At 36.8% G+C, this 17,084-nt stretch overlaps 1 protein-coding gene across 12 annotated transcripts in view; it reads left to right on the top strand.

Annotated features, from left to right (window-relative positions):
• The window catches only part of DLG2 (discs large MAGUK scaffold protein 2), a 2,591,935-nt gene that overhangs the window by 1,393,988 nt on the left and 1,180,863 nt on the right, over positions 1-17,084 (top strand). The window contains exon 1 of one of the 12 annotated variants that reach the window (XM_051987245.1): positions 3,584-4,041. The exons of 10 other annotated variants lie outside the window; for them this stretch is intronic. In XM_051987245.1, coding sequence (XP_051843205.1) covers positions 3,964-4,041 — 78 coding nt within the window. In that variant the 5' untranslated portion in view covers positions 3,584-3,963. Of the gene's footprint in view, positions 1-3,583; positions 4,042-17,084 lie in introns of those variants that run through there. One more of the 12 variants, XM_051987247.1, reaches the window with a different exon arrangement.

Here is a 17,084-nt window from a genome sequence, read left to right as displayed (position 1 = left end):
CCACCTTATGAGTGCACTGTGTAAATTCTTCATAAAATAATCTTTTTTGGCAAGCATACATTTGGCAATGGAACAATATGATTCCATGATCACAAAGGTGGTTTCCCCAAGGTAAGGCTTATCGATTGCATTCCATGTGGACTGATCTCTGTAATTTTTCCCAAATGTGGGAACCTTGACTGTATTATTTGTGGATAGACTACATTCAAAAAATTGCCTCAGCAAAAAAAAAAAAAAGTTTATAGCACTGGATGGGGTCTTCTTAAGAGAGGTAAGTTTCCATGATTTCATAATTGGAAGAAGATGAAAGGAAGAAGTCTAATACATAGGAGAGTTTGTTAATAAAAACTTATTGTTTTTTTCTACCATAGGGCATAAGAGGAAAGGAGGGAAAAGTGAAAGAGGGTCATAGGAGGGACAGGACTAATATATATGAGGAATTATTCCATATTATGGGAAACACTTAGGGGGCCAGTAGGACTGGAGACTGTCACAGCACTCTCAATAGCAATGGTGATCTTGATTTAATGACAATTCTTTGAGCAAAAGATGGTTTGTTGCTCGTTTTTTGTTTTGTTTTATGTGTGTGAAGGTATTTTAAGGGAAGATGGTAGAGCCATCCAGATGACAAGTCCCTATTGCTTGATGACCAAATAGTCTGATAAACCTGAGTTTAAGGAACTGGCTGCCTAGAAAGGAATCAGACATGTCTGAATTACTTACTCTTCAATGCTCTACCAGAACAGCTATGTCCCAGAGCTTGATATAATGTTGAATAATTTCTCTCTGGAACTACATAGGATCTTTGGTCCTGGCTGAGGAACAGTATGAAGGAGTCAGTTGTGTCAGGAAAATTAAATCCCTTGTCTTATGTGATGGCTAAAGTCAGGGATCAGTGGTTTGATCAAATGCCATGATATATGGAAGGCTCTTAATATCATAGATTTAGAGCTAGATAGTATCTTAGAAGTCATCTAACATAGCCTTTCAGATTTCAAGTCCAGAGTTCTATTGCTTCCATATATTGCCTCTCAAACTTGGCAAACTTCCAGTGCTATAAAAATGGGGGTCATTAGTATTTAGAATCTAAAAATTCTTTGGTGCCCTCAGGGGTTCTACCACTGTCTTTGTGAGGATTATCCATAGGTTTAGTCTCTATTGAAAATGGCTAACTTTTAGATATCACAAGGATTTTGATTTAACATCTAAATGAATATGTGCACATGGAAGCCCCATGGGAACCTTTAAAACATAAAAAAGCTCCTAAAAGCAGAGAAGTATAATCTAATGCAAATCTTTTGTAGAATCAGGTCAAAAACATCTATTATTAAGATAAAAATTGAGTTAATTCTTTTCATTTTGTGCAAGTCATTAATTGCTTCTGGCCACGAGGGTATCTTTAGTAAATAATTTGGTCAGAATATTTAGTAAATGTAAATGATTTACTGAGATGGACAACACAGAATAATAATAATAACAAGGAGGGAGAGAAAGAGGGAGAGGATGATGAGGATAATTAGGATGATGTTAAGGATAGGTATTGGACCTGTGATTTATTGGAATAGGGAACTTCTGGATGAGGAAAGTTCTTCTAACAATGCAAATCAACACCCCATTTGTAATTTATAATCTTATAGATTTGCCCTGAATAAATAATTGGAATGTGCCAGATGTGGATCTTGAGCAAAGGTCTTCCTGAGGCTGAAAGTGTTTCCTTCTCTATGATGAAATAATTCCCTTTAATAATAATAATAACAATAATAATAGTTCTAATAATTCATTTTACAAAGGATTTTAATGTTTGTAAAGTGCTTTTTCATGCAAAAAAAATTATGGGATAATACTGAAAGAATTTTAATTTTCTTTTTTTTTTCTTTTTTGTTTTTTACAAATAAGAGAAGTGAATTTTTGTAGATTGACTTGCAGACAGTTGCATAGCTTGCTAATAAGTGTCTGAAATAGGATTTGTCAAATCTGGAAGTTATTTACTAATAGGGAAAACCATAGATTGCAAATAATGCAAATAAACTGGATTTGAATTCTGTCTCTATTGTTTCCCACTTGCCAAATGAGGAGGTTTGCTAAAGGATCTCTAAAACTTTATTCAACTCTAAGTCCTAAGAAACATTCCCGAGTTCCTTGCAAAGTATATAGCTCACAGTAAATCAGTATACTTGATTTATGGATGTTTCATTGGAAGGATTCATTTCCTCCTTAAAAATGAGTATATTGGGTCAGCTAGGTGATTCAGTAGATAGAGCACCAGCCCTGACTTCAGGAGGAACCTGAGTTCAAATTTGGCCTCAGACACTTAACACTTCCTAGCTGTGTGACCCTAGGCAAGTCACTTAACTCTAATTACCTCAGGGGGGAAAAAACAACAACAACAACAACATTATTTTCACCAATCAAACAAACATAGACAAAGTATTGTATCTGATAAATCAAAGGAAATTTGTGTAAGTTGCTTTAAAATTGGGCTTTATTTTACTAGAGGTTTTGTTTGTTTTTGCTATTGATTAGTTGAATGTTCATGGAAACAGTGTGAGAAAATCAGGAAGAGCTGTATGGTATACTGGGTAAGTTGCAGGGTTAGAGTCTGAGGGTCTAGATTCTAGTTCTGCCTCTGTCATAAGGGAGTATTTTGACCTTGAACTAGTCACTGACTCTCTCTTGGCTTCTGTTTTCTCATCTGTGAAATGAGAAGATTGGATTCAATGGTATCCAAAGATCCTATGCATCCTCTAAAATCCCAGTTTGCGAGTCTCTGAATAACTGGATTGTATCTTCAAGATTTCAGGCTAATTCGCAGAACAATTCTCTAAGTCGTGAGATAAGTCTTGATGTCCTAGGAAGATCATCCTAGCCCTCTTTCCAATAGGAATCCTCAGTAAAGAGATAACTGTAGGGTTAAAGTCAAGTTTACCTGGCAAAAGAGAAGTAGCAGATTGCACTTTCATCATTTAAAAAGGCCAAGAAAGTGCCTTTAAGCACATTAGAACTGCTTTTCCACTAGGAAAAGCTGGTGGTGACAGGAATAAGGGACAAGAGGAGTTTCGCTTCGCTGGCCTTGGCAAAGGTAATTTGGGGCAGGCTGGTTCATTCCACGCACTTTTCGAGCTTCAGTCCCAACAGAAAGGAAGTGTTGTTTCATCTTGGAATCTTTGCAGCCAGATTAATAACTGACCGGCTGCTCTGCTGTCATTAATACGCTGGAATTAGTAAGAGGAGAAAACACACACACACACACACACTCACGTGCACAGAACACAGAACATACTTCCAGGAGCTCCGATCCACCCGGCCCCCTCAAGTCTTTATCTTGGCGATTGTCTTAGAGGATGGCATTTGGGTCGTTCAGACACCTGTTCGTATCCCTCCTGGCTGCCTCCCTGCATCTGGGGTGGCTGGTTTACCTGTGAAGCTGTGTTGTCTCCCAATCTGCTCTCATCAGTCACGGCTCCACCCCCTCCCTCCACCCCCACCCCTCCTTCCCACTCCCTCCCAGAAACTGCCTGCCTGCAGAGGCAAAGAGAACCAAGGAGTTAAATTGCCGGAGCCCAGAAGCAGAAGGTGAGCTGTCTGCCGTACGAGTTGACTGCGGCTTCCTTTCATGCTGACACGCATGTAGTTGGCGGTGACAGTGCTAAGGAACTGCAGACAGGCACTTAGCAGACTGGATGTGAGCTGGATGCAAAGCTAGCTCACCCCGGACCTCCTGCTGCTGGCAGTATGTAAATATACCTGCAGACCGGACAGACGACGGGCTTGGTGGGGTGGTGGATTTAGGATTTCTTTGCTGCTCTTCTTTCCTCCTGTTTAAGCAACATGACAGGGACTGGACAGGCAACAGCCTAGAAGTGAGGATCTCCATCGCCGTGAGATTGCTATTGAAGCTGAGGGTGGGAGGGTTAAGTTCGTCGCGCAGCAGATTTCAGTCGGAATTCCCTTCTATCAAATACTATGTTCGCCTCTATCTGGTACGCCAAGAAGCTGGGGCGCAGGTTCGTGCATAACGCCCGAAAAGCGAAGATAGAGAAGGTATGATATGAGTGGTATGGTCATTACCTCAACCCCTAATTGCCTGCTGGATTTGGAATGGGAGCCCTAGTATTCAGCCCCCAGCCTTGATTAGCCCTGATCATAACCTGTTCTGGTTGGTGTGATCCTTGCAAGGACTGTTAACCCTTGGGAGAGGGGAATGACTGTGGGGGGTGGTTTAAGGATACATATGTATTGCCGCCTTAGTTCCTTAAACCATCACTTGACAGAGTATCCACCCCAAAGTCTTTATGGTCCCTAAATTACATAAAAATCAACAGCTGTCCAGTTCCTGTTTCTTCTGGTCCAGAGGTCTGGAGCAAACTTGTTGCAGAACCGCATTATTTTTATGACTGATGTTTTATCGTAAAATAGCTGTTTTCAATACCTTGGGTTTTCCTCTTCCAAGTACTCGTGAAAACATTAGCTCAAGTTTAGTGACTAATAGAATATGCCATTAGTAAATTGGACATATTCTTTTTGAGGGAGAAGTAATTGAAGGTGGGAAGATTTGTTGGTTTTGTTTTCTTTTGTTTGATTGGTTTTTGTTTGTTTTAATCTTTTCCAAACTCCAAGTGTTTAAAAAGGGCAAGAATTATTTTTGTCATTATCTGACTCCATTTCTTGGGTGTGTGTGGGGGGGAGCATTTTATAATGCCTTTCTGATTTAATTTGACCAGTTGTTTACAGAGAGTCTTTTGGCAGACTTACCTTCTCAGTTGTCCTTTCTCTGTGAAATGGAAATTACTTCTAATATCAAGCCAAGTGTTACAAACTTGGGGAAAGGGCAAGTTGATTGTTTCCATTATTAGCTGAGTTTCTCCATGCTAAACAAGTATGGCTTATGGATTCAGGTCCCAAATAAAGAAAAACAATATTAGGGAAACTTTCAAAAAAGATAGGAGACAGGAAAATTAAGTTTAATTTTATTTCCACCCATGATGGAATGTCCAGCTAGAAGTCCTTTCTGCCTCAGGGTACCAGTGGGAATGTAGAGAAATGACTTTCTGGTCAGGATCTGGTTTCCTTGTGTGGGCTATAGTTCTCATCCCAAAGTCAATTTCCTATCATATTCATTTCATAGTGATTCAGTGTAAAGGCTATTGGCACCTGAAGTAAGAAAAATTATTTTGATAAAGTTAATGATAATAAATAATAGACTAATGATAGATTAAAGTTGGATTGTAGAGGGAGGTAAAGAGTAGATATTGGAATTATGTATTCAAGACCAGAGGTTTTCAAAATGCCCAGCTTTGAAAATTGTTAAACTTAGTTCAGTGGACAAATTCAAAAGTCTAAGTTATTTAATACCTTAAGGGAGTAAGAATATGTTTTCCTGCAATGTACTGCACTAATGGCATTTAAATTTTACATTAATAATAAACCAAGTCATAATAAATTAAGACCTGTATTTTATTCCCCCCTTCTATAGAGGGAGTAGTATGAGTAATATTTTAAGGAAAGTGTCTTCTTCCCTGGAAAATTATAGGTTGTATGAATGAGAGAACTGTCAGACAACATGAATAACTGTAAAAACCAAGGTAAAAAAAAATGCCTTATGCCAGTTCAGCATGTGAAAAAAAGTTGAGCTGTCCAGTTCTGTTTAATTCAGGTTTAGGCTCAACTGTTAGGAAAAGTGGCCCTGTGGGATTCAGTATATACAGCCTAAGAGATTGCTGTCCAATAAGGAGGGGGAGGCATTCTTGATTCATGAGCCAGTTAGGACTCAGTCCTTTTCCTTGCATTCTTTCAGTGACCAGTGTGTAGAACAGATACAAAGAAAACAAGTTTTCCACTTTATTCTTTGAGAGATTTGAAATCTTTAAATCTTATAGATGAGTAAAAATGTATGTATATATTGTATGTGGGATGTGTGTACACACACATACATACACACACACACACAGAGTCAGAAAGAAAGTGTGTGTGACAGAGACAGAGACAGAAAGAGAGAAAAGAGAGAATGAAGAGAGGAGACAGAGAGCAACAGAGACAGAGAGAGATAAAAGAGGAGAGAATGGAGAGAGGGGGAGGCGGAGGGAGCAGCGGGGCCAGAGGCAGAGAGGCAGAGGCAGAGAGGCAGAGGCAGAGGGGCAGAAATCTTCCTGCTAATGGAGAACTGAAGTTTTACCTTCTTTTACATTCTAAGTGTCAGAAATAAACGGGAAAATGTTGACTTCAATAACCTGAAACATAGTAATTTTTAAAGTTAATTTGCAAACAAGACTTGGCATGGTATATAAAAATAGCATTGCCTCATTCTTGAATGGAGTCTATGCTATAGAGTGCATTGAATAAATCACTTTATTTTTCTTCTTACATAGACCAATATGTGTAACTTAAACAAGTAACTACTAATTAATATTTGGAGTAGTCATCTATTTTAATATTCTTGAACCAAAGAGGCATTTGATCATAGGATCCTATTGAACTGAATGATTTGAAATATTTTCAAAGTACTTCTGTGGTCCCCAGATTCCATTAAATTTCAATCCAGAAAAAAATGAAGAGCTGCTAATGGTATGTAGTTATGCTTTAAAAAGCCAATGAAAATATTTTTCTATGATTGGAATAGATGCATACAAGTAGCAATGATTAATCAATTTGAGTTAAGAGAAAATGACCAATCAATGACCGCCTGTGAGGAAGGCTTAGATTCTTTCACATTTTATATATTGCTTCTTTTTTTTTCTAATTTGAATGATGGTTGGTAATTGTGATTTTATATTTTAGAGCCCTCTATAAATCTTTGTTTCTTGTTACAGTAAGTAAGCTAGTTTATTTTCTCCAAGTCTAATAAAATGAAATGGACTATCACAAGTCAGAAATCCTTTTCTTTTAGCACTCAGGTGTGCTTTGAGGACTCTTCTTCAAGGCTGGGATGACTTGAGAAGCTAATTGGGAGTGAACAAGCCTGAATGATCTCCCTAGACATTAAACAGTGCTTAGTTCATGGATGGTTGGCCTGGTACACCCCTACTCTCAGCACCAGTAGGAAATGACAGCCTCATGAGAGGCTATCTCTAAGGCTCTCTTTCATGGGTTTGTCACTTCTCCTCCCACCTGCCATGTTTGATTAGGGCATACCATTCATTCTTATACTGACACTACAGAACAAGTTGGGTGAAAAACTGGGGCTGTTTTTCAAAGTAGTAAAAAAAAAAGAATGTACTGATAGCACTTCTGCTACCTTAAAAGATAGAAATAGTTGTTTGGCATTTCGTAGGAAATAGTAAGATTAGATAAACCAATGCTACCATTCCTTTTCTTTCTTTCTTTTTTTTTTTTAGATTGATAAAAGAGATTTATTATTAGGTTTGGAAGTAAGGAGATAGGTGAAGATAGAGATAAGGAGGGCACTGGACAGAGGGTCCAGTGGACAGAGGGTCCTCACATGGCTACCATGTTTGGAATCTCTGCCCATTCCTTTTCAACAGTAGCCTGATTGAAACTTAGGGTCCTTATATTTCCCTTGGTACAGTGGTATCTAGGGATGATTTCTCTTAGAGGGTCTGAAATTTAAGTTGCTTCCTACACTCACTACAATTTCCCCTATTTCATCCCTTCTGAACTGAATTTGGCCTTAAAAGTTGATTTAAGGGAAATTTTTACATTGCTGGTCATATTTTATGATGCTTGCTCTGGACAGTATAATTGAGAGTTTTGGTTCTGCCAAGTCACCATTTGTCTTGATTTAGAATCCTTTCATTGTCAAGGCTAGTGGTCATGTGATCTGTCCCTTTACTTCTATCAAGACTACAATTAACCTCACTCTGCAAATTGCCTTTCCCGTCCAGTTGTCAAGACCAGATAATTCAAATTTTGAATAAAACAAAAGGGGAAATAAAACAATTTCTTGGATGTTTATTGCAGGTCAAAGAGTAATAATCAGTTGAAGAAGTTAGAAAGATAAAATGATATCACTCTAACCTGAAAGGTGCCAATAATTTAATGTCTATAGTAACAGGCTTGCTTCTTATCAAAGGGCATTTAAATGTTTTACAATTGTGCAGACATTCCTTTTTTTTTTTCCCCTAGCATGAGTCAAGGATGTTAGATGATTCACTATTCTCTTTTTCTAAAAAGCAAAGCTCTCCATTATCTCTCCTTTAGAAGGGTATTCCATGCTCTTCAGTAAATTGAGGGTAACCATGTAGGGTGTGAATTCAACATTTCATAAAGCTTCAACCGAGAACTCAGTCTGAATAGCTGTGATGGAGTGCAGTGCTTTTTTTATATACACTGTTTTTAGTCTAGTGTCTGTTTGCAAAATGTGTCTTGATTTAATACCTGTTTTCCAAACACCTATTTTAATAGCTCAATTTAGTCAATATCTTTATTAGTATAAAAAGAAGTCTGCCTGAAGTGCTCAGATAAATTGGAAGTACATTTTTTGATGGAACAATAGAACATACCAGAAGAGTGAAGTACTTGAAGACAGCGCTCCTTAACTCTGCCTATCAATTATCTGCTGCATTGTTTTGTTATATGGTTTGTGAAGCTTGCTGTCTGAATTGTGGATGAATTCTCATTGCTTCCCATGATAGAAGAAATCTACTTCTTAATGGACCTCAAAGCATTCTGTATTCCTCATAGAAATGTAGATTTTAATTTGTACTCAGGCAGCATTTATCAAGAGCTTCCTATGCCAAGAACTGTGCTAAACTCTAGGGTTACAAAGAGAGGCAAGAAACAAAGTAAAAGAAAACAAATAAACAAAAACCATCCATCACCATGGCCCCTGCTCTCAGTGAGTTCACATTCTAATGGGTAAGATGATATGACATGTAATAACTAGATATTTAAAAGATATAAACATTGTAAATGAAATTTAATCTCACAAGGAAGCCAGTAGGGGATGGGGACTGGTGGGAGACTGAGAAAGGTCTCCTAAGCAAGGTAGAATTTCAGCTTGAAGAAACCTAAGCAAAGTAAAAGTCAGAGAAGAGGAGAGAAACCATTTCAGGTCTGGGGACAAAAACTATAAAGGTAAGGAGATGAAAGAAGCAAGTACCCTGGTGTAACTGGATTGAAGAGGGCATGGAGAAGAATAAAGAATGTGGAAAATTAGTTTCAATCATGTCTGACTCTTTATGAATCAATTTTAAAATTTTCTTAGCAAAGAAATTAGACTGTTTTGTCATTTCCTTTTTCAGCTTATTTTACAGATGAGAAAACTGAGGCAAATGGGTTATGTGACTTGCTTCTAGTAAATGTCTAAGAACAGATGTGAACTCAGGAAGATGAGTTTTTCTGACTACAGGCACAGTACTCTATCCGTGTGCCACATAGCTGGAGTAGCTTTCTTATTGTTGTTGATCCTTCATTTCTGAAGATGATCAATAACATCAGGAGGCATATTTTGACTGAAAAGGTAAAAAGAGGCCAGTTTATTAAAAAGCTTTAAATTCTAAGGAGTGAATTTATATATGACCCTGGACCTTGAGTAGCCACTAGGATTTAGACTTGGGGGAAGGTCAGACCTCAAAAAAGGAGGATATACTTATGACAGGGTCAGATCTTGTGGTGGTTGTTAGTCAGTTCAGTTATGGCTGATTCTTTATGACCCCATTTTGGGTTTTCTTGAAAAAGATACTGAAGTGATATGTGATTTCTTTTTCCATCTCATTTTACAGATGAGGAAACTGAGGCAAAAAAGGGTTAAGTGACTTGTCAAGAGTCACATGTATATTAAATGTCTGAGACTGAATTTGAAGCTTCTCCTAACTTCAGGCCCAGTGTCCTATCCACTGAGCTACTCAACAAATCTACACTTTAGGAAAATCAAATTGATACTAAGGCATGAATTATATTAAGGATATATCTGTTTAGATGTTTCATTTTTTCCACAATACTGTAAGTTCCTTTTATATAGGGAATTTGATTATATCTTTGTATTCTGAGTTTCTGCCTTAGTATCTTGCACTTAGTAGGTGCAAAGTGAGTCTTTGATGGACTGGATTTCCCCCAATGAAGTGCCTGTGTCCTAATAAAATCAACAACTTCTGTACCTCTTCAAGATTTACAGAATACTTTTCTTGCAGTGAAATAAGTAGCACCAATGTAATGATTCCATTTTATAGAGAAGAAAAATGAGGCTCTTCAGATTTAATTAGCTTGCTGTCCATCATATAATTATTATAAGTATTTTAAAAGAGTTTTGAATAGAGGTTTTCTGACTCCAACTCCAATAACATTTCTGTTACTCTATACTACATCTGATTGCCTCACCAGAGACACTTAATAATGTTTATGGAATGAATGAATTGGAAATAACAAGCAGAACCCCATAGATGCAGAAGTGTTTTAAGCAGACCTGACCTACATTCACTAGAATCTCCAAGCAAGTTTCATTGTACATGTCTGTAAGACCAATGCATTGTTGCTAAGGAGTCTGTAGGAACAGAGGTAGCTAGGTGTCACAGTGAGTGACATTTGGACTTGGAGTCAGAAAGTACTTCTGTGACCTTGGCCAAATCACTTAACTTCTGCCTGCTTCAGTTTCCTTACTGCAAAATGGGAATTACATTAGCACCTACCTCCCAGGAATTATTATAAGGATCAAATAAGACATTTGTAGACTATAACACAGTGTTTGCCACTTACTAGGCATTTAATAAATGCTTTTTGTTGATTTTTTCTTTTGTTTCTATTTTAAGAATCCTCTACATCATTTTAGTTAGAAATGAAAAAAAATAAGTATTTAAACAAAGCTTTCATGTTCATAACATTCTTCTCAGGAGATTTGGATTTTAGTTCTCATTTAGCTTTGTGGACTTTAACACTTTGCTTTATTTAACAGAGTTTTCTTTTTTAAAAGAGGGTCAAATGAACATATTATATGTGTATATATATATATATATATGTAAAGTATTTAGAAAAACTAAGAATTGTTATTCAAATATAAACATGTTTTCATATTCTTTTTATTATAATAGCATAAGTATATACAGTAGTAACCTTCATAAATAAATATATATATTCTATTTATACTCATGAAGTGAACTTCCATTTCATGAGCCATTGATTTGTCTCAATTAGTCATATGTTTTCTTCTGGATTACACAAAGCAAATGAACATAGATCAACAGAAGGAGGTGGGAATGAGCAAAGAGATTAAGATGGGCTCACAGATGCAGATTTTCTGGTTTAAGAGAAGGCTGAGAAGACTCTTGAATCAATAAATATTTATTAAGTAGCTAATATATGTTAGACACTTCAGTGCCAAGCACTGGAGATACAATTAGTAACAATGAAATATTGTTTCTGCCCTCACAAAGCTTATAATCTAAACAGACAACATATGAAAAGGGATAGGAAGTGTGTGTGTGTGTGTGGTGGGATAACCAGGAGGAGGTACTTGGTATCTCCATATTCCATGGAGATGAAACCAGTGAGAACAACATATGCAAATTGGAGTGTGCTGAGAAATCTAAAAAGACATTAGGAGGAGTTTGTTCCTGGATCCTCAAGCTCTCCATCAGAGGGGAGGGTTTCAAGCAAGGCTTGAATTAAGAGAATGGTTGTGAATTGAGAAGTGATAAACGTACCTAGGAGAGGGATCTTCTGTGAAGTTGAAATCAGAAAGGTCAACAGATGCAAAATGAACTGAATTGAGAGTCCAAATTTATCTATTATTTTCTTTATACATACACATAAGCTATACACATTGTTACTGTTATATGTCATTTCAGGTATGTCTAACTCTTCATGATCTCATTTGGGATTTTATTGGTCAATCACTGGAGTGATTTGCTTCTTAAATTCTCATTTTGCAGATGAGGAAACTGAGACAAACAGGATTTACCCAGGATCATAGTGCCTAATTAAGTGCCTAAAACCACATTTGAACTCAGATCTTCCTGACTCCAGCCCTATGATCTATCAATTATGTCACTTATCTGTCCTATCTAATTGCAGACATTATTTTCCAGATGAAGACACTGAGAGCCAGGGAATTTTGACTTTTGTAAGATTACATAGGAAGTAAGCATCACAAATTATATAAATACAGACAGAATCTAATGTGAATTGCATATATTATATATTTCAATGAGATTAATAATAATAATAATGATAACATGCCTTCCAGACCTCAGCATTATCATCTGATTTATTGATATATCTAAAAGAATCCTGGACTTCCATCTGATCCATTGCTGCCCACATAGAGCTTCTGGGTTTTTCCATTTGTTCTGCAAAAAAAAAAAAAAAGTATTAGGTATTATTTCCTGCAATTACATTGTGAGCTTTTTGGGAACAAGAACTGTCTCACTTATTCTTTTTGTCTCCCCAGCAGTTAGCACTGTGGTTGACACATAAGAAATGCTTAATTTGTTTTCATTCATTCACTTAATGGATCTTCAATTTCATTAGTTTGGGTGCCTACCTTCAATGATGCTGACTGCAAATGCTGCAGGTCTTGTCCATGTGTTCCTTCTTGAAGTCTCCCAGGGAAGACCCAATGTGACCTTCTTCTCTATCTCTTGACATTGCCTGGATACCAATGGAAAAAATGGGCTTCCTGTGTTTTTTTTTTCATTTGTTTGATTTTTAAATCATTTCCCTTTAATATGTGACTGGCTGATCTTTTTTGTCATACATCACTGTGATGCAAGCTTTTGCCTTTTCTCTTACACAGTTCTTTGTGGTGATATGCTCTAGCTTACTGTCAACCACCCTGGGCCTCTCAGTTGCCTTTTTTTAAACCTTGAAGGTCACCCAGACATTGGACATATGATATAAATATTTAGAGATTGCTCTTCCCTGAAGGCTTTTTCTGATGTTTCATCATGGCTTGGAAATGACTTTGGGCTCTCAAAGGGTATGTCTATGTACTCTAAGCTCTGAAAATTCTGACCAAAGTAGAAAGCTTCAGTTATGGCATCAGGGATAAACTGTCTTTTCCAAGAAACAACTTTAATATGTAGAAGGATTCTTTAACAAAAGTTTTATAACAGATGATAGATAGTTTTGTTAATTAATTAATTAATTATTACATTCATCATTCATTCTCACAATAGTTAAGAGAGTCTATCTATGGGAAAAATAGAAGGTATTTCCATTTGTCTCAATGAAAACAATGGATGTCCTCCACATCCATAACACTGATTCATCACCTGCCCTACCTTCTTTCTCCACACGCATGCAGTTTAAATTGTTCCCTCCTATCTCAAATCTTTCTACACTATTTTCTTTAGATCTGACACATGATACAGTCAAATGACTACTCTATTGAACCAGAGAACCTTGGCACAAATTTACCTGTGACAGATGAAATGGGGCAGATTACTTTACCTCTTTTGGACTCAGTTTTCTCTTCTGGAAATTGAGAGGAGTTCTGAGTTCTTTCCTGGCTTCAATATTGGCTTTATATTTCTTGGATTTATATTCCTGTAATCTATTTTATATTATATCAGTGGTGTACATCTTGTATCATCTACCAGCACCTGTACCCTGCTTGAAGAATGTAAACTACTCAAGGGCAGGAACGATGCAATTTTTCATGTTTATATTATCGACATCTAGAATAGGGGCTTATATATAGTGGGAACTTAATGTTTATTAAATTGAAGAATGGGGGGGTAGTAGGGGCATGCACAAGACTCTGTATTAATAGATCCATAATTATTTATCCATGTTCATATACAAGTTTGCTATTTCAGTAAAATTATAATTTCTTGAAATATTGACTTATCTGAGGCCTTAGTACTACAAGAGGCCTTTCTTGATCTGAGTATTCAGTATTCTGTAGTTTATCCTTCTGAAATTAACCCATTTATACACATATAAGTAATTGTGGTGGTAGTAGTTATTCAGGCATTTCAGTTATATCTAACTGTTTCTCATCCCTTTTGAGATTTTCTTGGCAAAGACATTTGAATGGTTTGCCATTTCCTTCTCCATTTCATTTTACAGATCAGGATACCGAGGCAAATAAGGTTAAATAACTTGCCCAGGGTTACACAGCTAATAAGTATCTTCAGGCAAGATTTGAACTCAGTAAGAGGATTCTTCCTGACTCCACTATGCCAATTAACTAAAATATGAATGTGTATGCATGTGTATGTATGCATGTGTGTTTGCATACATACATTCATAAATGTATTCATGGATAGATATACTGGCATAATACATGAAAATATACATACATATATATATATATATATATATGGAAGGATGAGAGAGAGAAAGAGACATTTGAACTCAAGGAGATGAGGCTACTTGAGGAGATTGAGCTCCTAGCTCAATGTTCTATCCATTGTACCATCTAGTTGCCTCTATAAGACTATATGGAGAAAGCTAATCCCTTCTCCCCCAAATCTCCACTAAAGAACAATGCAAGAGAATTCATTCACACTGTAGAATCATACATAAAAATCTAGCATAAGGAAGAATTTCTTGATGTTTGAGGCATAATAAATCCTGAGTTAATGGAAATTCTTTAAGGTCTTTTAAAAATGGTAGTTTTTCATCTTTCTGAAAAGCTTGAGGGTCAGTTTTGACCACAGAGAGATGGAACTAAATGTTTTTTTAAGACTTTTTCTTGCCAGCCTTAGGATTCCAGGATCATCTCTCAGCCCTGAGCAGGCAGCATGAGTCAGCTGCAGTGTCTGCCTGACTGGAGTGAGAGAGAAGACAGGTGTTGACACAGCCAGAGGCCTGCCCAGGAGTTCTTCCCAAGTCACCTGATAACTGGAGAAGGAGAAGAAATGGACAGAGACACCTGTTCCCAGGTTCCAGTGTTGCTGCCTGTTCTAGCTCATCAGATACAACTTTTAGGGAAGCTGAATGAAGGAAGGACCAAGGGCTTTGAAGTAAGCAGAAAGGAAACAGTTATGGAAGGCAAAACTACAGAGAACCATAGAATTTTATAACAACTAGAATGGACTTTTGTCCTCTTTCTTTAAAGTTTTCTCAAGATCCTTGTGATGAACAAAAGAAACAGGAATTTTAAAATACTTTATCTTTAATTTCATGGGATCATGTAGGATCCTGAAGAGGCAATCAGGAGTCATAATCTTCTATTCAGGTGTCTTTTGAGGGACAGCATAACTAGAACAGGGCAATGGGAGTTTTGTTCTAAAGCACAAATATTTCAAGGGGGTCAAGTGTTACTATACTAGACTTGATAGAAGCAACTAAGATTAACATGTAATTTCTTCCCCTCCCCCAAGAACCAGAGGTTAAAATAATCATTTTAATAGCTTTTTATTTAGAAGTTATATGCATGGATGATTTTATAGCATTGACAATTGCCAAACCTTATATTCCAATTTTTCCCCTCCTTCCTTCCACCCCCTCCCCCAGATGGCAGATTGACCAATACATGTTACATATTAACATGTAATTTCTGAGAAAGAAATAACTGAAATAAGATACCATATATACGTTTCACAGTCTCTTCACAAAAGTCTGGAAGCCTCTGCTCCGTCTCATCAGTGTAACTTTTCTTGGTAATCTTATTGTGTCTGAAAGTCTCTTCCCATAGGGTATTGTGATTCAAGGTCCAATATTTTTTCCCATTCAATTTACATTATTGTCATAAAGTTGATTTTAGGAAATGTTTTCAAAAGTGCTGACCCTGGCACATTTTTACAGCATCAGCCCCGAGCTCCATAATTGTTAATTATAGCTGTATGTTTTGGTAATCAGATTTTTAAACTCTAGAAGTCTATACCACATAATTTATAGCATTAGATTTTAGATTATCTTGGGACATTCACTGTTTCAAAAGAGTCCGCCTTGTTTTCCTCACTATTTGTAAACTTTTTGACTTTTGTATCCCCCAGAATCAAAAGCATCTATCAGACACTGAATACATACTTATTCTCTGGAGGATGACTCATTTATTGACTTAGAGGTTTCTCCAGACAGAAGAGAGTAAGAGAATCTTTTCCTATCCTTGTCTTCATCCAGACTGGTGGAGAGATACCTTCAAGAAATACACATTCATTTCTTATTTTGTTCCTCCAGTCCGTAAGGAAACTAAACATTTCGTCCTGCTTAGGCATTTAGACAGGCATCTAGATGGCACAGTGAATAAAGCACTGGGCTTCAAATCAGGAAGACTCATCTTCATGAATTTAAATCTGGCCCCAGACACTTACTAGCAGTATGACTCCAGCCAGGTTACTTAACCCTGTTTGCCTCTATTTCCTACTCTCTAAAATGATCCAGAGAAAGAAATGGAAAACCATTTCAGTGTCTTTGCTGAGAAAACCCCAAATGAAGAACAAAGCAAGGTTGCCTTCTTACCTTCCCTTTTCTCTTACAATTTTCACTCCCTTTCTTCTAATAAAAACATAGAATAAGGCTGTCCTTATAGAAGTATAATTAAAATATCCTCAAAATATACAACCTCAACCCATTGACTTGCCTCATGCAGTCAGATTAAAGACTTTAATATGACCTTTAGTTTCTGAAAGACCTACTGTTTGAAACCATGTCTTTTATCAGTATAGATTATAGGAAAACCTTTACTCTCCAATTTAACAACCCTTCAAAGACACAAGGTAGGGAAGAGAAAATATATCTGGTCCTAAGTCCTTTGAAATTTAGGTCACTTAGTACATTCTAATAAATAGTAGGCAGGGTAAACAGTTTGATCCTTTGAAAAGGGAGTGAGTGTATATTTCAATTAATTCTCTGTATTTCTTATAGACCATGAGGAGAGCTGCTATTGTCTACCATGCTCAGATCTATGTTGTATGTGTGTATCATATTCTAGAGTATTCTATGTATGTATTCTAGTATGTGGATATAGTAAACATCAAGTGACAATACTACAGAGCATAATATGTGGGTTGGGAAAGGGGAGTGAAAGGGAGGGTAACAATTGTTGAGCTCTAATCTACATTTAAGCATGACAAAGCCTGTTCCAAGCCCCTTAATTCTATTGCCTTCCCTGTGTTGATTGGCTCCAAGTTGTCTTGTGTACAAGTTGTCTGTATAACATTTATTTTTGCATGTTTTCTCTTTCATTACACTGAGCTTCTTGAAGGTTAGGAAGTGTCTAAAACCAAATTTGATTTTAAGATTAC

Source organism: Antechinus flavipes, chromosome 3 (genome assembly GCF_016432865.1).
Source record: "Antechinus flavipes isolate AdamAnt ecotype Samford, QLD, Australia chromosome 3, AdamAnt_v2, whole genome shotgun sequence".
Taxonomy (NCBI): domain Eukaryota; kingdom Metazoa; phylum Chordata; class Mammalia; order Dasyuromorphia; family Dasyuridae; genus Antechinus; species Antechinus flavipes.
Note: the sequence above shows the minus strand (reverse complement) of the source record. Positions and strands in the feature narration are given on the sequence as shown.